The 22,491-nt window shown below is 35.7% G+C and overlaps 1 protein-coding gene across 1 annotated transcript in view; it reads left to right on the forward strand.

The window, feature by feature from the left end:
* Nucleotides 1-22,491, forward strand: part of LOC140167874 (uncharacterized) — a 57,590-nt gene that overhangs the window by 12,816 nt on the left and 22,283 nt on the right. The window contains exons 2-8 of the mRNA XM_072191164.1: nt 7,307-7,386; nt 9,257-9,362; nt 13,213-13,304; nt 19,162-19,477; nt 19,727-19,831; nt 20,389-20,505; nt 21,198-21,260. Of these exons, the coding sequence (XP_072047265.1) occupies nt 19,171-19,477; nt 19,727-19,831; nt 20,389-20,505; nt 21,198-21,260 (592 nt within the window). The 5' untranslated portion in view covers nt 7,307-7,386; nt 9,257-9,362; nt 13,213-13,304; nt 19,162-19,170. The remainder of the gene's footprint in view (nt 1-7,306; nt 7,387-9,256; nt 9,363-13,212; nt 13,305-19,161; nt 19,478-19,726; nt 19,832-20,388; nt 20,506-21,197; nt 21,261-22,491) is intronic.

The raw sequence follows: 22,491 nt of genomic DNA on the forward strand, positions 1-22,491 counted from the left end.
GCATCTAAAAGACTCATGACCTTACAGCTAAACAATTTTACTAATTGTTTTTAATCATTTATGATTGGTTTAGTCTAGAAAATACAAACTTTTCCATACAAAACTACCCGTTGTCATATTAAACACTGTAGTAAGTAATGCAGATGTCTTCAAAATCTAAAAGTTACTGTAAAAATTTAATTACTTAATCCTATCATAGTCAAAGTATAGATTTTCTGAAGGGAAATTTGACGAGGAATCTAAATATCGACATATTTTTTCTGTATGGGTTAGGTGGAAAATGTTTAGGTTCAAAATATGTTGAATTGTAAACAAATCTAACATACTTTGGTACACCCTATATTCCGAGATTACCAAACAGCTGTGATTTCGGTTTCTTCCAAAGTCAGTTGGCTCTCCTTATCCTCTAACCAAATGAATGTTGTTTAATTACTTCCAGTTTATTACTTTAAGTTGGTAATAAGCAATGCATTGAGTGACCCATATTTTATCAAAATCTTTTTTATTCCACCCTGTATAACTTGCAGGTCACCCTGTATAATGAGTTGAAATATAGGCCTATATATTTGAATTGCTTATGCCTTCAGCTTTCCAAAAATGTATACTTTTGCTAGTTTAGGGTTGATGATTGTCGAGATAATCTAATTAGAAACCCGGTTGGTGTAAGAATTCATAATATTTGTCATGTAACGCTAGGGGTGGCGAGTTCAGGACACACGGCCAGCACTCATTGATGAAGTCATCTTAGGTAGATAGCACTCATTGATGAAGTCATCTTAGGTAAATAGCACTCATTGATGAAGTCATCTTAGGTAGATAGCACTCATTGATGAAGTCATCTCAGGTAAATAGCACTCATTGATGAAGTCATCTTAAGTAGGGAGCACTCATTGATGAAGTCATCTTAGGTAGAAAGCACTCATTGATGAAGTCATCTTAGGTACTAGGTAGATAGCACTCACTGATGAAGTCATCTTAAGTAGGGAGCACTCATTGATGAAGTCATCTTAGGCAGACACCACTCATTAATGAAGTCATCTTAGGTAAATAACACTCATTGATGAAGTCATCTTAGGTAGATAGTACTCATTGACGAAGTCATCTTAGGTAAATAGCACTTATTGATCAAGTCATCTTAGGTAGATAGCACTTGTTGATGAAGTAATCTTAGGTAGATAGCACTCATTGATGAAGTCATCTCAGGTAAATAGCACTCATTGATGAAGTCATCTTAAGTAGGGAGCACTCATTGATGAAGTCATCTTAAGTAGAGAGCACTCATTGATGAAGTCATCTTAGGTACTAGGTAAATAGCACTCATTGATGAAGTCATCTTTGGTAGATAGCACTCATTAATGAAGTCATCTTAGGTAAATAACACTCATTGATGAAGTCATCTTAGGTAGATAGCACTCATTGACGAAGTCATCTTAGGTAAATAGCACTTATTGATGAAGTCATCTTAGGTAGATAGCACTTGTTGATGAAGTAATCTTAGGTAGATAGCACTCATTGATGAAGTCATCTTAGGTAGATAGCACTCATTGATGAAGTCATCTTAAGTAGAGAGCACTCATTGATGAAGTCATCTTAGGTAGATAACACTCATTGATGAAGTCATCTTAGGTAGATAGCACTTATTGATGAAGTCATCTTACGTAGATAGCACTCATTTGATGAAGTCATCTTAGGCAGATAGCACTCATTGATGAAGTCATCTTAGGTAAATAACACTCATTGATGAAGTCATCTTAGGTAGATAGCACTCATTGACAAAGTCATCTTAGGTAAATTGCACTCATTGATGAAGTCATCTTAGGTAGATAGCACTCATTGATGAAGTCATCTTAGGCAGAGAGCACTCATTGATGAAGTCATCTTAGTAGAATGCACTCATTGATGAAGTCATCTTAGGTAAATAACACTCATTGATGAAGTCATCTTAGGTAGATAGCACTCATTGACGAAGTCATCTTAGGTAAATTGCACTCATTGATGAAGTCATCTTAGGTAGATAGCACTCATTGATGAAGTCATCTTAGGCAGAGAGCACTCATTGATGAAGTCATCTTAGTAGAATGCACTCATTGATGAAGTCATCTTAGGTAAATAGCACTTATTGATGAAGTCATCTTAGGTAGATAGCACTTGTTGATGAAGTAATCTTAGGTAGATAGCACTCATTGATGAAGTCATCTTAGGTAGATAGCACTCATTGATGAAGTCATCTTAGGTAAATAGCACTCATTGATGAAGTCATCTTAGGTAAATAGCACTTATTGATGAAGTCATCTTAGGTAGATAACACTCAATGATGAAGTCATCTTAGGCAGATAGCACTCATTGATGAAATCGTCTTAGGTAAATAGCACTCATTGATGAAGTCATCTTAGGTAGATAGCACTCATTGATGAAGTCATCTTAGGTAAATAGCACTTATTGATGAAGTCATCTTAGGTAGATAGCACTTGTTGATGAAGTAATCTTAGGTAGATAGCACTCATTGATGAAGTCATCTTAGTAGATAGCACTCATTGATGAAGTCATCTTAAGTAGAGAGCACTCATTTATGAAGTTATCTTAGGTAGATAGCACTCATTGATGAAGTCATCTTAGGTAGATAGCACTCATTGACGAAGTCATCTTAGGTAGAGAGCACTTATTGATGAAGTCATCTTAGGTAGATAGCACTCATTGATGAAGTAATCTTAGGTAGATAGCACTCATTGATGATGAAGTCATCTTAGGTAGATATCATTCGTTGATGAAATCATTTTCTAAGGTAAATAGCACCCATTGATGAAGTCATCTTAGGTAGATAGCACTCATTGATGAAGTCATCTTAAGTAGAGAGCACTCATTGATGAAGTCATTTTAGGTATATAGCACTCATTGATGAAGTCATCTTAAGTAGAGAGCACTCATTGATGAAGTCATCTTAGGTAAGTAGCACTCATTGACGAAGTCATCTTAGGTAAATAGCACTTATTGATGAAGTCATCTTAGGTAGATAGCACTCATTGATGAAGTAATCTTAGGTAGATAACACTCATTGATGAAGTCATCTTAGGTAGAATGCACTCGTTGATGAAGTCATTAGGTAGATAGCACTCATTGATGAAGTCATCTTAGGTAGATAGCACTCATTGATGAAGTCATCTTAGGCAGATAGCACTCACTGATGGATGAAGTCTTCTGAGGTAGATAGCACTAATTGATGAAGTCATCTTAAGTAGAGAGCACTCATTGATGAAGTCATTTTAGGTATATAGCACTCATTGATGAAGTCATTTTAGGTAGAGAGCACTCATTGATGAATTCATCTGAAGTAGATATTTTTGGGGAGAGGGCATAAAGCACTGCTGCACCTGTTGCTATATTTAATTGTAGGTATAATTAACTATATGTACGCCATTGGTTGACAAGATTTATGCCATTTTAACACTAATGGCGTCTACGAACCTCCTGGGAATTAAACTACTTGATATGCGAATAAATACCGTATGTCCTTTAATAAACACCCCAGGTGTGAAATTTTTGGATGGGGAGCATTTATTAGAGGTCATTTTTACAACAATAATTCACAGAAAAATCAATGAAAAATCATCAGGTAAGCTAAAAAATCACTCCGAAATGGCAAACTATGAACTTTTAAGTTCATAGTTTGCCATTTCGGAGTGATCTTAAAAGATCCATGACTTCTGGTTCATTTCCGGGTATATAATGTACATTGTAATTTTCGCCAATATCCATGCCATTCCAATTGTGTGTGGACCGTGGTAAGCTTACAATATAGCATGAAAGTTGTTTGTTTCAGGGGGAGTTAGAGGGCGTATATTTAATTCAAATTGTCGAAAAAGATGGAAAGGTTTTTTATTAGAAGAGGGGCGTTTATTAGAGGATATACTGTACTCGGATTTTTGTTTCTTTGTATGACTACACCATTAGTCACATCAAATGCTATCATTTAGGTATGTTTATAAGCAATTTGATATGAATTGGTAGCGGTGCAATAAAACAAAAGGGACATTTTGAGCAATTTTATATTGTCAAATTTGACATGTGTCATGACAAATTGATGTGGTTATCATTCAAATTCATTAAAGTAAATAAAATGAAAGGTCACAATTATTATATAAAAGACATGGCCACAAAGGACATGGATTCTGTAGATCAAAATGTGTGACATGATATATTAATTATCTCAATACCCAGCCACACCCAGTTGGTCTTGGTCATGTGCCACAGTAATTTCAATTTTTTTTGCTGAAAAGGAATTTTTTCCACGCATACATACACCAAAATATCTCGTTCTGAGATGTGGTCAAAATTTCCAAGGGGGCAAAATTGCAAGAACCCACAGTCATCTCGCTGACCCACTCGCAATAATTTTGCAATTTTAATGTTTATTTTTTTTAATGTTTGAGAATTTAAGTTCCTTTTAACTTTGATAATTGTATTATTAATATTGCAATTTATTGTTTGTAGCCGTATACAGGGTGTCCCAGAAAAAATTACCGGGCAAACTAATTTGGCTGTAAGTTGAAAATTAAGCATCCAAATCAAAAGATTTAAAAAGCAGCGTGTAGCCCATCTTATGTTGCATCTGACATGGTAATTTTACTTGAATCGGTTGACCAATTGCGAAGAAATGAGCGATTACATAATGCATGCGTCAATGCAGTTCATTCCAAGTTTGATCAACAGGCCCTTTTTCATATTCGCTCACCTCTTCCTAAGTTCTGTGTATCTCATTAAATCTAGTCCTCGTATCTATTTTATGATCGATAATGTTTAGTTATTCATGCTTTCACCTTTGAACGTGGACGACCTGAATTCAGTCAATGAATAAGGGTAAAGCTGATGAATGAAGACATTACATCTCAAAAAATAACAACAAGCCCAACAACTCATCCCGTCTTCCAACACGGGTTTTTGATATTCCGACAGGTTGGTTGGAGTGGGCATTATTTTATAAATGATGGTTTAACAATGGGTTTTTAATTAACATGATAATAACTGGACAACCAGCACATAGACCTAGCTGTCAAACTCAGATTGTACTTCACTTATAGAAGTGGAGTCTATGCCCATTGCTTCAATGTTTCTTGTCAAACATGGTTGGCGAACAGTTTACTGCCCGTCAAAGGGCCTTCATTGTCTTAAGATATGCAGAAACACACAGCGCTGTGCAGACCCAGCAAGATTTCAGACGGCTATATCACAGAAGGCCTCCTTGTGAACAAATAATTAGGAACAATTTCAAAAAGTATCAGGAGAAAAGTACGAGCCTCAACCTGAATAAGGACAGGTCACTGAATAAAGGGCAGGTCAGGGAGACCAAGAACTGTACGTACTTTGCACAACATAGCCGCTATCAGACAAGCCTTCCAACGCAATCCCAAAATGAGTGCAAGGCGGAACAACATAATGTCCAAATCCTCATTTAACAGGGTTACTCGTCTGGACATTTCCTTCCATCCCTACAAGGTTTAAGAAGTTTGTATTACCATTTTATTGGAAATATTCCAAAAATACGAAAGAAAACCGATATTTTTAACCAGCTCGAATTCATTCTTTATGTTGTCCAATATGTTAATATTTTCTAAACAAAGAAAGATATTTACAAGTACTGAGTATCATGCAAGGTTTCATTTTAATATTGTAAAGTTTGTTTGTAAGAAACAGATTGTTTAGAAGAACAAGAAGGATTTCACCAAACAAAATATAAGGCATGTTAACCACTAGTGCATTGTGTTGAGTGAACTTTCTTGCAAACTTGGAATGAAGTGAATTTGTGCATGTGTTAGGTAATCGCTCATTTCTTCGCAACTGGTCAACCGATTCCAAAAAAATTGACATATAAGATGCAAAATAAAATGGGCTACACGCTGCTTTTTAAATTTTACGATTTGGTTGCTTAATTCTTAACTTATGGCCAAATTAGTTTGCCAGGTAATTTTTTCTGGGACACCCTGTACTGTCAATTTTGATCATTCTTGTTTTTAAAGTTTTGGGCCACTCTCATTGAATGGTTCCAAATAGGTGTTTTTAAGGTCAAACTCACATACTACTGTTCTCATTAAATTGTTTAAATTGTTTAAGGCGATGAAGTACAAACAAACTTGATCAGATACTGTGAAAATGGACAGTTTTTGATATGCATTTGAGCATCCCACAGGATGGGTTATGCAGCACTCTATGCGCTGCAGGTTTCTGTTCATTGAACTATTACTATATTTTAGGCTGATGCTCGTTTCATAAATCCTGGACCACCTGGCATAACAGTGTGGTCTCAAAGAATTAGTCACACAGCATTTTTTTCAGACCTTTATTTTATTTATAGGGAAATGAAATTGGAATGAAATAAACTTGGATGGTCCATGCAACTGGATACTTAGAGCTATCGCATTGTGGATGATTACTCTGTCCATATACATGGATATGTAGCTGGGCTTCACTTTACCAAGTTTGGACTTGTGATTTCCTAATAATTATATGTTTCACTCATTGTTAAAGAAAAAAAATTACATAGCCAAAAAAGAGCAATATTGCAGGTCTAATGTGATAGATGTAATAAGAACTTGTCCAGTGCTGATGATATATCATTGACATAAATGGAATTTAAGGCAAAACCTAACAGTAAAATTCCCACCAGCAAATACGGGCATGGAACCTTAATTCTTGTTGGGATTTCAGAGAAGTGAGCTCTCTATTTCACCTGAAATTTACCCCAAGGCAACGGAGCCTAAGTTCGCCATTAGGCGAATCTTTATGGTAGACCCTCCCAAGCACCATCCAATTGCACTCGATCCAGTCACCACCCACCCATGTATTTGCTGAAAAGCGCCCATGTCATGCATGTGTAAAAACCCTTATAATTGGCTGCACAATCGAGATCCCATGTTTGAAGTTCAACACTTCCAAGTTTCATTTTTCAACAAAATATTTTTGGGATCTTGTCGGCAAACTTAGTTAACAGAGGTCAAGGTCAAAATTTCTTATTTCTGTACATATTTACATGCCTGTATTTCTGCTTGTCAACATAACTTGACGTTCTGAATACCATAGGTTCTTTACTTGAGCCAATATTCATCATTTCTAAAAATGAATACAAATTAGAAATAGAATTCTATGAAGAAATGTTTAGTCACCACGGAAATGTTAACATGCTCACTTTTATTATGTATCTTGACACTTTACTGGAACGGAATGTTGGAAAAAAAAAGCTATAATGGCTATTACAGAAATAATGTAGTGAAGACAATAAAGTTATGAAGTTTCCTTTGATTTTGTTTTAATTCAGAGTGGAAAGGAAAGGGACGTGAACCAACACAGAACAGACATACCACACGTGTCTTCAGGTCCTTGTCCATGTGAAATGGGGTAAGTTATTAGATTTGGTTTATTTGTAGGATACCCTTAAGCCATTGTCTTTTTAGAAATAATTATTGACAAAATACGAAGAAAACTGAAATGTTACGTCCGTTTTTCAGATCATGTTTCCTGTTGAATTTGCACAGATGCGCATTATTAATGTCCATATTATTATTATTATTATTGATTTTCAAAATATTTGGTTCTGTTCAGTGAGGCCAAACATGCACCGGGGGGGGGGGGGCTTAGTAAATATTCTAAAACTGCCAAAAAAGTATGCATCTCTGAGTATCTCTTTGATAATAAAAAAATAATAATAATAAAGTAAAAAGAGAAATTGCTGACCCAACAATAGCCTGAATATAGTAGCATTTAGGGTTAATTTGGTGGCTGAGCTTTCCATCTTAGCATAATTTTTATCAAAGGCAAAGTACAGGTTTCCGTTTCCACACACTGCTTTGGCGCTCATCTGACGTTGAAAGTTTGCCACTCACTGCGTGGTGATCCTCCGATGGTGGATTTCTTCCACATTCGTGGCAAAGGTCATTGCCACGTACCCAAACATAGCTCAACATGTGTATAGTTGATAACTTCATATATAAAAGATACATGTAATCTAATGTACATTTAGGTGCTTAAGAAACAAATGCCAATGATTGTACTAAGACTAAAGAGCATGGATTAGCACATGTAAGAGAAATTTAGTATAATATTTTCACTCTAATTGGACAGCAAGGGAGAACAGTGCTTCTCATAGATTGCCTGTCCTTGAAGAAGAAATAAATAAGTGATTTTTGTTTTTCACCCAACTCGGTATTAAATGTGTCTTTCATGAACTTCATGTCTTTCATGAATCAAGATCACAATCATTATGATCAAATCAAGGACAAATGTTGATCAATAAGCATAGATTTGCAGTTGGTTATAAATAGGGTGTGGATGCAGGCCTTCTGTTCCCTAATGGCGCCATGTACTTTTTACAGGAGTAGTAGCCTGAGCAAGCCTACCCCACCCCGAGTCAGAAATTAAAATAAGAAGGAATAAAACGGCTATTTCCATATATATAATCAATTTTTCCTACCCATATTTTGTGTTCTATTTGCACAAAACCAAAAGAGGATATAACACAAAAGTTTAAAGGGGTAAAAGTGAACATGAGGAAAAGGGAAAGAAACAAAAAAAATGAAAAGATAGGAAGGAAATGCACAAACCATCCTAGTTTACGGGTTCAGTTCAAAATTGAGATTGTGACTTGTCAAGTATTGGGGAAGAACATGCTCAATATGCTTAAGAACGAGCCAGTGCAACTTTAACTTTTATTTATTATTTTGGTGATAAGGAAAAGACTCTTATTATACAAATATTGAATGTTTATGACTTCAATGTTTGAATATTTTCATGAGGTGAAATATGGACTGTCCATTCAACGAGGCTTTGCCGAGTTGAATGGAACAGTTCATATTTGTCCAAATAAAAATATTCTTTCCATTGAACGAATAAAAACATTCAATATTTGTTTTATATAACTCATAAATAAGTTCCCTTCCACTTAATTTTATAAATCACCAGGAAAACAAAATAAATTGAAAGATATCTAAATGCATATTTATTTTTAAAGCAACACCCACACCTATAATTGGCGAGTCGAGGTGGAAACCTCGCGCTATATGCTTGCGTGTCTGTCAGCGTTGCTATGGTACCTCCGCGTCCGTGCAATGGAAAAATAGATATTGCACGGACGCGGAGTGCAATAGTCCTTTTGCAGCTGGCCGCTAAAAATAGAAGAAATAATCAATAGTAGTTGGCCAATCAAATGACAAGAAAATTTGTATGAGTTATATGAAGATTAATATTTTCTCTTTTTATATTTCCAAAACAGTTGACCTACATGATACAAGCTAATCAGTAATAGCTGGGAGGGCCTCTTTCCATGTAGAGGCCCTCTCCCATCGGAATTCAAAGAACATACTACCTGAAAAGAACAGGTAAGTGCCACAATACATATTTGAGATTATGTCACAAACCTGTTATCCTGGAGCACAACTACTTTACTAACCACTATACTAGCATGTATAGCCTGATCTTAGCTTGATATTTGAATTTAGTATTTCTGGTCTCTATAACTTCACCCTACCTATCTACCTTAGAAATTGTAAACACATCCAGAAAAAGAAAGTCCCTACTACTTTGAGGGGCAATAACTTTGAGCAAAATTAACTTGAAGCAAACAAATTTTTTTTATATCAATTCTATTGCTTTAAGTTCATTGTGCTCGAAGTAATGGACCCTCAAAGTACTGAGAACTTTCTTTTTTGGATGTGTTTATAAGAGAAAGAATCAAGTGAATCATTGAGATCTGAATCAACAATTGGTAAACGAATACCGGCTACACCACTCAACCACTCAATCCGAGCCGGCATAAGTTTGCATAATAAATGGCACGACTAGTGCCTCTTTGAAGTGACAAAACAAATTATGCTCCAGAGGCACAGGTTGTTGGCGTCATCTCAAACATTTTAAGTTCAAATAAAGGGAAGTTAAAAAGAACTTGTGGAAATAAAAGCCTATGTGGTTGAATTCACTACTTTTTCAGTAGGGGTGGGGGCTAGTATTTTACAAAATTACACTTATTATTTTTTTACCCTCCTCAAAATATGTACCAACCCTAATAGATAATTATTCAAGAAAAAAGAAAAAAATTCCAAACTGCTAACCCCCCTGTACATACCCTCTGAAAGTTTCAAATTAAGGTTTCCGAATTCGGCAGACTTACACTGCTTTTAACACAGGGAATTTCTGACTGACAGACATGTATTGCTATAACATAGTTTATCACTGATGAAATGATAATTTAAGTGTCCACATTATTGTTAGCTTACAATTTGAGCAGTTTAGGTAATAAAATATGTATTTTTGTATAGGGGGGTGGGTGTCAATTAATATTTCTGGGGAGGGGGGCATAATAGGCCTACTAGTTCCCCTGGAAACACGTAATCAACCAAATATTGTTTTTCATGCAATCCAGCCTTTTTGTTTTTGAAATCATCAATGATTACACGATGTAATGTTGTTTCAAATAAAGTTTCATGGTTTTTGAGGTGATTGTTGGCATTTTTTTTAAATAATCCTTCAGCAGTCTAAAATAATTTTCGGCATAATGCAGTATCAATGCAGTATACCTTGAGTGTCATCAATTTCAATGTGCTTTCGATATAGGCCTACTTGTCCATATCTGCACTTGTACAGGGTCCACTTATTGTTTTGAGTTCCGAATGTAACTCGTAATCCTCCTAATATCAACTGCAATGTATGAGATCTCTTCGGCTTAAAGGACCTCGATCCTGTTTCATGTCCGAACTTCCAATTATTTTTGGAATATCATGTTGTGCAATTATGCTGTACTCTTTGAAGGAGGCATGATGGTCTGCACTGTTTTATATTAAGTCTACAGATATACATTTTAAATGTGAAGATGAAACAGATTTGAGTTGATTAGCCCCTCTAGACCCAAGTTCATAGTTTATGAACCAGCTTCTCTCTATCATAGTAGTACACTGTACTGCTATGTTATGGACTGGTGCCTATTCATGTTTTGCACTATTCATATACTTGAAACGCATGATGATCCAACTATACCTCCTTTTTACTGGAGGAATCCCTTGGCAGGCAGTAGTAGTAGGATCTTCGATATGTAGGCCCCACACACGACCACCTGAACAATAACTAAATATACTCATCAAATCAAGTAAGTACAAAACTGCTGAATCAGCAGACTTAAGTCATGTAGGCCTATTAATAGAAAACGGACCATCAGGCTCATTCAAAGAGAACAGCGAATTGTACAACATAATAGGCCTATAACTTAGGTTTGGAACATGAAACAGCTAGGAGGACAAGGCATTGGAGTTAAAGAGATCTCAAACATTGCATGCAGTTGAATGTAGGAGAATTAAGGACTTACACTCACTCAAAACTATGAATAGAACCTTTACAAGTGCAGGTGGTGTAGACAAGAAACGAGATAATAGAGAACACTGCAGCTAAATCATGCCAAAAACAAGTGATATTTTCTCCTATGAAGCATTTTAAAAAACCATCAGCAATCACTTATTCACCTTGAAACTTTATTTGAAATGTCACATCAAAGGCTGATGATGTAAAACATGATTTCAAAAAACTGCAGTCGATACTACTCACCATATAGGTTGCTGCCTACATGTGGAAAATATTACACAGCCCCCCCCCCACGATTGATACCACCCTATGCCACTATATAAAATTAAGTACATATCGTCGGACGCATCACATACTGGTCTATCTCGAAAAACACGCATTTCGAGAAAATCGCAATTGAAAATCTTCGTATTAAGTTTACCTTTCTATAATTTAATTAGACTATGGATTTTCATGAAAGTGGTTTAAAATTATAGCATATACTTGTAAGATTTATTCAAGAGGAATCTTGAATTATATTTACGTATGCAATATTGCTTAAAACTACACTAAAGTTGTAGTTCTGTATGTGAAATAGTTAATTTCCCTATATCGTATTTAAAGTGCATCACATACAGGTCTATCTTGGGGCTATCTCGATTTCGCTGAACGGTAGCGTGAATTTAGGCGCATCACATACTGGTCTATCTTGAAGCTTCTCGAGATAGACCAGTATATGATGCACTTTAAATACGACATCGGGAAATTAACCATTTCGCATACAGAACTACAACTTACGTGTAGGTTTAAGCAGTATGGCATACGTAAATATAATTAAAAATTCCACTTAAATAAATCTTACAAGTATATGCTTTAATTTAAAACCACTTTTATGAAAATCCATAGTCTAATTAAATTATAGAAAGGTTAACTTAATACGAAGATTTTCAATTGCGATTTTCTATAAATGCGTGTTTTTTTCGAGATAGATCATTATGTGAAATACGATTTTGTAAAAAATCATAGATAGTTCAAATTTAATATTTTATAACTAATTATTTAGGAAAAATTGAGGTCTGTAATTTGTTGAATTGGAAGAGCTCCGTAAAAAAGAACTATATACCAATTTTCTCAGAAAAGTCAAAAATCCAAGATAGACCAGTATGTGATGCACCCGACGATATTACCCATAAACTGCTCAAATATGTGAACTAACAATTGTGGACACTAAAATTACCATTTCATCAGCGATATCCCATGTTATAGCAATACAAGTGTGTAGGTCACTGAGTTCCCTGTGTTAAAAGCAATGCAAGTCTGCCGAATTTGGCAACCTTAATTTGAAACTTTCAGTGGGTATGTACAGGGGGGTCAAAACTTTCTAAAAAAAATTCATTGTTGTTTTCATGTTTAGATAGCTCATCTACATATTTTAAGATGGGTAAAAAAGTTGGTGCTAATGACCCCCCCTATTACTATTGGCCTGAACTGTATTTAACAAGCAAGTTTGAACACTTGTCGGTCACAAAACTTAGTGGCATAGGATGATTTTGGTCATTTTTATGAAATTTGTCCCAATGGTTTTAAATATCAAGTTCTTCAAGTACAGCAGGTAAGAAAGGTCAACTATACTTAATTATTAACTCTAATTATTTAATTGACTTATTTGCTTTTTGTTTGCTGCAAAAGAGGATTACTGAAAAAATGTACAAAATAGCACCTTGTCCAATGTTTATATTTCCTGTTGAACAATATTTTTGGGAAGCAGGATAAAGTACCAAGGTATTTAGGATTTCATAATACAGTTGATTTGATAGATTCTTGTGTAAAATGTACATTTGTTTATTATTTATTTAATACTATAACATAATATCAAACCTGTATTTTCAAACATTTTAACAGCAAGCAAACCTAAAGGAAGACTACAGAGCAAAAGCACAAATTGCCGCAGTTGAAAGCGAAAGCTCATTGGAGTTCAACTGATCACGGCAAAAGTAAGTACATTATTATAATACTAGGCGAATGACCCTGGTGACCCCTAAATGCCCTTCCCAAAATTTGGCTCTAAATGTTGACTGTACCCACCAAGTTTCATACCCATCTGACAGTTTTACAAATTTGACCTCAGATGACCCCTGGTGACCCCGAAATGACCTTCCAAAAATCTGGGTCTAAAGGTTGACTGTACCCACCAAGTTTCATACCCATACGACAGTTTTTACTAATTTGACCCCTGGATAACCTCGGATGACCCTGAAATTACCTTCCAAAATTTGGCTCCATATGTTGACTACCCACCAAGTAACATGCCCATATGACAGTTTTTAGTCATTTGACCTCAGACGACCCTTGGGTGACATTGGATGACCCCAAAATGACCTTCCAAAAACGTGACTATGAATGTAGACTACCCACCAAGTTTCATGCCCATACGACAGTTTTTAGTAACTTCACCTCATGTGACCCCTGGTGACCCTGAAATAACCTTCCAAAAATTTGGGTCAAAATGTTGACTGTACCCACCAAGTTTTATGCCCATACGACACTTTTTACTAATTTGACCCTGGATGACCTCGGATGACCCTGAAATGACCTTCCAAAAATTTGACTCTGAATGTTGACCTCAGATGATCCTAAAATGACCTTCCAAAATTTGACTCAAAATGTTGAATGTTCCATGCACTTACGACAGTTTTGAGTAATTTGACTTCAGATGATCCCTGGGTGACTCCGGATAACCCTGAAATGACCTTCCAAAAATTTGGCTCAAATGTTGACTGTACCCACCAAATTTCATGCTCATATGACAGTTTTTGCTAATTTGACCTCAGATGACCCTGGATGACCTCGGATGACATTGACCCACTAACCAATACAAATTTGTTGTCTGGGGTCAAGATGCACCCACCCACCAAAATTGACGAATGTGCGACCCAAGTCTCTGAGAAAATAAGAGAGACTAGCAACCTATGGGGAGTAAGAGAGAAGACTCCAGGATGGGGTCCCTGGGGTAGTAATCCACTAACAAATGCAAACTTGGTCTGGCTCGGATCAAGTCACACCTACCCACAGTTCCGAGAAAATAGGCGGACAGGCAGACTCACAGACAGAGTCACATACTACCCGTATTATTATATAGATTCTTCTCTGTAAATGTAAATGAGTGAATAAGTCACTCTTTCAAGGGGTATTATAGGCACAATTTGTTTAGAGTAAAATCAATCTGAAAAGAATGAACTTTCATTTGGTAATGGATATGCATGGTTGCCGATGTATGCTCGTCCTCGCAGGTTTTTCTCCGGGTGCTCTGATTTCCTCCTGCATCAGAAATCGGACCTCTTCCCATATCCCTGTCCCGTAAAGTCTGGTTGGCATCCCTTGAATTCAGTAGCCTCTGAGCACTATTGGGCTTAGCCTGGCTTCGGCCGAATGTTATGAATAAAATAAATAAATATTCCACTCTTTTGAGAGTGAACAATAGCTGTCACAATCCTTCTAGAATGAAATTTACCACTTAAAAAAAGAGCTGTTTTTCATTCCACTCTTAACACTTTTGTGTTCATAAAGAGAGTAAGCATGTAAAATTAAAAGGCAACAAAACAGCATTAAGTTGTAATTGCCTGCTGTATTACTAGTAACCATACAAATTAAGCAATATAATTATTCATGATAACATCCAGGGGCATTCACATTCACATTGGCATTTTACTTATTTTACCAAATAAAAAGTTGATATCTTTCGCAATAATATGACAAGAGCAAAGTAAAAATCATGGATTTTACTCTAGAAACCTATGGTTGAGGTCACCAACCCCTGCTCTATGGTCATTTTTGATGATCGGTCTTACAGGGTAAATAAGGTGCTGGGGTAATAATTTTATGACTAAAACAAGCTCAAGGGATGGATCTATAATTAGCGTATGTTGTTTTGGCATAAACATGCCTGACTTTTTATGTTGGATGAAAAACCCTAGGGGCCCTCCGTAGGACTAGGGTTAAGAACTGACATTCAAAACTATTTCTTGAGAGATGGGAATTCCCTCTCAAGTATTCATTCATTCATTCATTCATATTTTATTTCCATAAAAACAAAGACATTACAAAAATATATATAAAAACACGGTACATATGGAGGAAAAGGCTGGAAGACCAAAAAGGTCTGAAAGTTAGCCTTTCCCTGAAATCAAATGAAATTAACAAAATAAATCAACATTACATAACATAACCAAAAGACAAGGGAAAGGGGGTGCTCACGAAAAAGATTAATTATATTTAGAGATCAGTTTTGTTTTGAATTGATTACGGAAATGTTTAACAGATTTTGAAGCTTTCAGATTTTTATCTAAAGAATTCCAAAGAATGCGACCTCTTGTACGTATAGCATGATCAGAAAAGACTTTCTTATTTTTGGTTAGATTTAGGTCATTTACATATCGTGTCTTGTAGTTATGTATGTCAGAACGTTTGGTAAAATAATTATCAAATGAAGAGGGCAGCTCATTTATAGAGTGCCTGTACATGAATGTACCTAATTCCAGTGTGTACATATCTTCAACTTTTAATATGTTATAATTAGCAAACAATGGCACTGTGTGGTCTCTATAGTGAACGTTTGCCACAGTTCTAATAGCCCATTTTTGAATTTTTACAATTTTATTTAAGTAAGTTTTACATGTATTTCCCCATAAAAGTACTCCATAATTCAAATAAGGCAATATTAACGTATAATAAAGTGTAAATAAAATACGACTTGGAACAAAATGTTTCAATTTATTCATGACACCGACATTTCTTGAAATTGTTCTAGATACGCAATCTATGTGACATTTCCAAGTGAGACATTCGTCTATTAGTACACCAAGGAATTTAGTTTGATGCACTCTTTCTAAAGCCGTGTGATCTAGTGTGATTTGCAGGTCTTGATTCATCGATGTCATTTTGGGTGTGCCAAGTATCATGTAATTTGTTTTGGTACCATTAATTGACAATTTATTAGCTTTAAACCAATTGCTTACTTCCTTTAACTCTTCATTAACAAGGTTTGTCTGGCGTTCTACGTTTTTATGGGAGTATAAAATGGTGGTATCGTCTGCAAAAAGGACGAATTCGAGTACTTTAGATGCATTAGTTATATCATTAACATAGAGTATAAATAGAAGTGGCCCCAGGATTGATCCTTGTGGAACACCACATATAATATTGTGTGATTCTGATTCATAAGAATTATAATAAACATATTGTTTTCTGTTACTTAGATAATTTCTGAACCATTCTAACACAATACCACGAAAGCCATAGTGTTCTAATTTATGTAAGAGTATGTTATGATCGATTGTATCAAAGGCTTTTGATAAGTCCAGAAATATTCCAATAGTTGTTTCGGTTCTTTCAACCGCTGCAGTAACTTTGTCTACCATTTGCTCTATAGCCATAAAGGTGGAATGTTTTGACCGAAAGCCAAATTGTTTGGGGTTAAGGATTTGCTTATTGTCAATGTAATCCGTACATCTGTTAAAAACCAACCTTTCAAGAATTTTTGAAAAACACGGTAGGAGAGAAACTGGACGATAGTTTGAGAATGCCTCAGGATCATCTTTTTTGTATAATGGTATGACTTTTGCTATTTTTAATTTATCAGGAACAATCCCAGTAGATATAGATAAATTAAATATCATATTAAGAGGTTTGGCAATTTCATTACACACTTTTTTAATGATTAGATTGCCAATATTGTCATGGCCTCCACCTTTGTTTATGTTGAATTTATCAATTATTTTTACAATATCGGATTCAACAATAGGCTTCATATACATATTACCAAGTTGATTTGCAATTAGACAAAGTCAGTCAGATCTATCATGATCTTGGGAATTCCCAGATAAAACAATGTGATGATTGTATTGCATCATATGAATAACCCTGTAAATATGTAAAAGAATGAAATGTAAACATGTACGCATTTACTTATACGATGGTTTACGTATTGACCTCTTTCCACGATGTTACAATTAATCCAAATTAGGTCAAGAGACAGCCTGTAGTATGTTGGGTGTAGATGCAAACAATAAAGACACACAATGTGAAAAACACCTTGCTGCTTATTTTTTTTTTTTTTTCAGTGAACGTTAACACCACTTGCACCCAAATCTCATATGCACAGTTTATCCCTTATGTACCCTGTGTCTTGAATAGCTATTGTAACCCACCAACCATGTGGTTAAGAGGCTAGGAAATAATTCGTTTGTATACCTTTATCGAATCCTGCTACCCATAACAAGGACTATTTAGCACATTTAACCTTGAGTGAGACTGCTCAGTGTAGGAATATTTTAGCCTTTTTTACTAAATATGTTTGCAATTGGCTTGCAGCCGTCATATGCTGATAATAAAAGCTAGGCAGGTTCACTATGATCAGTATAATAAGCTATAATTTGTTTTCTTTGTGATTAGGCATATCTTCTGTATAGAAACCTATTCAGCAAGCTGCAATAGGCAATTTACTTCAGAAAATAACTACATTGCACGAAATTCAGTCCAATCTCTATAGTTAATTGAATGTTTATTGACTCTTGTAATAACCAAGCAATGTGTGTATAAACATATCCAATGTATAATATATTTTCTGTTACAAAATAATAATTGGTGTTCATAAAGCTGGAATATGAGACAAATATCCCTGACAAAAGCTAGCAAGACCAAAATGTATTGTAATATGTTTACTTTAGTGATAAGGCATCTAGCATCTGTATAGAAAACTATTCAACAAACTAATTTGACCCTGGAATTTGACATGCAGTGTTCCTGTAACACATTTAAGAGATTTGCTTCCAAATAAAACTCCTTTTAAAAAGGAATGGGTGTCCAACGGAAAATAGCATCTGATGGGCTGATACAGTAGACATTTTGATATAATTTTCTTTGTGTAATAGCCTTATTTGTTTCCTGTAGGTAGCTTAAAAACCTAAATGCAAAATGTCAAGATGCAAGTATCATCATGCCTCAAATCACTTATTTATTGTTAAATCAGTACAGAGTAGGTTATATGAATATTGAAATTTAAACCAAAGTAGCTCAAAGTACTATACACCTGATTCGTGAACTTTGTCTTTTTAAAGACAAATTCTTGTTTCTTTAAGTTTCACCTACATTTTTACAAAATAGGTTCTTCAAATGTTTTGAGCATATGAAATGGAAAATATATGAAAACGTTTTATTCCTATTTGATAAAATAATGTACCTCATTTTCATTGCTTGTTTATTTGCATTGTGGCATGACGAACTTAAAGCGTATCTCGTGTTGGTCACACACGCAGGTTGCAGTGTGTCACGCAAACAGATCTTTGCATTTGCTTTGCATTTTGCACATGGATCACTCTGAATTCTGTGTTTTCACACAGGCTGTCTCTTAGACCCAATTTTAACTGATGACGTTGCGGAAAAAGGTCTATTGCTGCATTACGCGCTGCATTGCACACAATGTGTTACTTAAAAAAACACCCATTAGGCGACTAAAAAGAAAACCCTTTTCACGGGCCCGACCGAATTCCAGATTTTGAACAATTGGGAAAAAATTTCCTGTACTAATGAATGCCGACCCAACACAGATTTTGGTGAGTTTTTGGGTCATTCCACCCCCCTCCCAAAAAAAAGCCCTATTGACCGACCCTACTTGAAAGGTCTTATACACAATTTGTGAAGCCAATACTTCTAAGTTCAAGTAAATGGCGTGCTTCTGAATAAAAAAAAATATGGTAGACAAAAAAAGACCATGAATGATGATCGAGGCTGTCAACCTGGGACATTCTTCCTTCAAAAGTATTAATTTTGTTTGCTTCTTTGGTTTTGTTGCAGATTCTTATCATGGATGATAAAGGTATATTAAGCAAAATTCTCATAGAGATAAGAAGGGGTCTTGCAGAGGAGAACCTACCACTTGACGAAGTACTGGATGATCTCCAGCTTGAAGATATCATAGATGATTCAGAAAGAGATGTAATAGATGAAACACAAGAGAAAGACCAGCTGAAGAAGTTGTTTGGCTTCCTGAAAAAGAAACCTGATTTAGCATTGGCTTATAAAGCGTTTAGGACACAGCTGATGAAGCATGCAAGCGATTGCTATGACAAAAAAGTAAAACCTATCGAGGACAAACACAACTACAATAAAGGTTGGTAAAATTGCTTCTTGTCACACTATACAAGACAAAGGAAGGTGATTTTATTATTGATGTCTAACTCTAAATTAATCAATATATAATAATTAATTAATAAATTATATAGGCCCTACTTAATTACTATTAATTAAATAATTATTCAAGCGAAATTAATTATATAATTAATATATTACTATATTATTGTAATTAATTACACACATTTTATGGTTTTTAAAATTCTTGATATATATTTTGCATGTTTAGGCTCATCAGGTGAAACAAATCAGGAAGCAGATGAGGGAGTGAAGCCTTCGATTCAAGTTGTACATCCACAGCAAAGAGTTCAAGATGAATCGCTTGATTCATCAAGTAAGTTATTCTTTTTCTAATACTCTTACATATTAGCAGAAAGCAATTTGTAGGTGTAATGGACTTCATTAGCTAATTTACCTTTCATGCATGAAACAATGAACAAAAAACAGTATTTTGAATCGTACTCAATATAAAATCATGAACATCAGCACTTTTATGACCTATGTAGACCATTACAGTAACAAAGTTAGATTAGCCTTTTCAAAATTTAGTTTCACCATATGGTTTCAATAAATTCCTGCAATAGGTAGTAAATTTTTCCGTTTTACAAATAAATAACAGACATTTTGGGATTGAATATATATAAGTTAAGTTTAAAATGTATGTTAAGATGGTGAAATTTCCATTTTCAGCATACATGTAAGCCTCTTACCTCTTCTGAATTCTTTCATTTATGATCACTCCTATATAATCACAAAGATTGATCTTTGGAAGCTAATTTGTTAACATTTTGATGGGGCGTTGTGAAATTTTACGCTCAAGAGTAGAGTATAACATTCATACCATTCAACAAAATACAATTACTATGTTTCACATTTTGTTATATGTAATAGCACAACAGCCCAAAGTTGAACCTGCTGAATCCACACATCAGTCAGCACAAGAGGGAGAGCAGCCCACACCACCAGCTTCAACTGAACCAGCACAATCGGGGAAGAACTTGCCAACTGGTGAGTGGATGGAATATGCCCAAAATGAGTACATTAAATTTCTAAAAGTCCTCTTCTCTTTCCCTGTTTTTCTTCCTTTCTCCACCTGTCCTGTTCCCTTTTTTTGTTCGCTGCCAGAAGCATAGCCAGTGAGGGGGACAGAGTGCCCCCTGACAAAAAATGAAAGAGAAAAGTGCTCCTCAAAGAAAAAAATGAAAGAGAAAATAGGGAAGGAAAAGAAAAGGGGCAAGGAGCCTGTTTTCCATCCAAATTCATCCAGATTATGGGCTGAAATAGTGTAAAATACAAAAATGTTCTGTGCTACCCGCACACATTGTCCCAATGAAGCCCTTTTCACCCAGATCATGAGCAAAAATAGTGTAAAATACCAGTTTTTTCGTGTGTGCACATTGTCTTAAGGCCTTATTTGGAAGCTCAAAGACTTAACATGTATAATACCCTCCGATAATACTGGGTCAAAATGATGCAATCGGGATTTTTGTTTTGTTTTTGCCCCCCCTTGACCAAGAAAGCTGGCTACGCCCCTGTTCGCTGCTACCCCTTTTACTCCTTCCCTTTCTCTTTTTCCACATTTCCCCTCATCTTATTGCTCTGAGTGTGCCTCTTGCTGAACCAGGAAAGCCCTGGCTACGTCAATGAATATTTTAATAAACGTTAAAGAAAAACTGAGGAACAACTTCTTTCTTTTTCAGACGTTGAACCCGGTACAGCTCAAAGCAAGAAGGAAGACAAAAAAGATGTTTCAGAAAAGCAAGGTATGACTGGGATCATAATGTATACTTTATTAAGAATTCTGGAATTGTGAGAATTGGAGACGGAGTATTTCTTCTTGGCCTCATCCTTCTCAAATTTCAGTCGGATAGTATTATGTGAATAAAACTCAACTTGGTATCCACATAGTTCACATTTAGCAACACTTCCTTGGGCATTTCTCTGACTGCATTTTCATACGTAGCATACCTGACATCAGAGATGATTGGTGTGTCATCCCTCATCAGGGCTTGAAAATATATCAGCAGTGTCAACTGGAAAGCCTCATTTGTAGCAGGCTCCAGTTGAACTTAAGGTTTTTGGCATAATTCCTTCTGCTACTTTGCTCATAGACTATTGACAAGTAAGATGCTGACAATACGATGGCTGGAATACTTTGTTATATAGGTGTGACAGTTGCATAGAGAATTGATCCAATCGCTGTTTTAAGAATGTGGCTGCTAAATCCCCATCAGTGTGAACAGTGATTTTTAACTTGTTCCATGTCCCATTTAGTCCAATCTCACTTGGTCCATGTCCCATTTGGTCCATGTCTAATTCCTACTTGAGTCATTTCACACTTATTCCATGTCCCACTTGGGCCAATTCAAACTTGATCTATACCACATTTAGTCCAATATGTACATTTAGTCCCATTCTTCCAATTCCCAGTTAGTCCGATCTCACTTACACCAATTCCTACTTGGGCCATTTCACACATATTCCATGTCCCACTTGGGCCAATTCACACCTGGTCCATTCCAATGTGGGTCAATCCCACTTGGTGCATGTCTACTTGGTCCATGTCCCAGTGGTCTATGTCCCCTTTGGTCCATGATCCACTTGGTCCCATGCCCCACATGGCATGTCCCAGGATGGACCATGCCTCACAGTGTTATGCATTTCAAATTAACAGTAGGGCATGTATGTGCAACTGTGTAATGGAAGCGCTGTCGTATCACAAGACGCAATGAAAGTTGGGCTGAGAAAGAGCAGCTTTTACACTTTCACCATGTTACACATAAAGCCTGTTTAGAACACAGGCCAGAATGCAGGCCAGGGAAGTACACATAGAGTCCCCCATTATCACGGTATCATCGCACATAATAATATCACTAGTAATGCCCATTAAGCATACCCAACAACAAATGTATATTAGCTACAAAAGTTGTTGCATTTAGAAAATAGTCTGTATATAAAGATGGGATTGAAACTTTGGATCAAACTTGGGATTAG

Source organism: Amphiura filiformis, chromosome 13 (genome assembly GCF_039555335.1).
Source record: "Amphiura filiformis chromosome 13, Afil_fr2py, whole genome shotgun sequence".
NCBI classification, from domain to species: Eukaryota; Metazoa; Echinodermata; class Ophiuroidea; order Amphilepidida; family Amphiuridae; genus Amphiura; species Amphiura filiformis.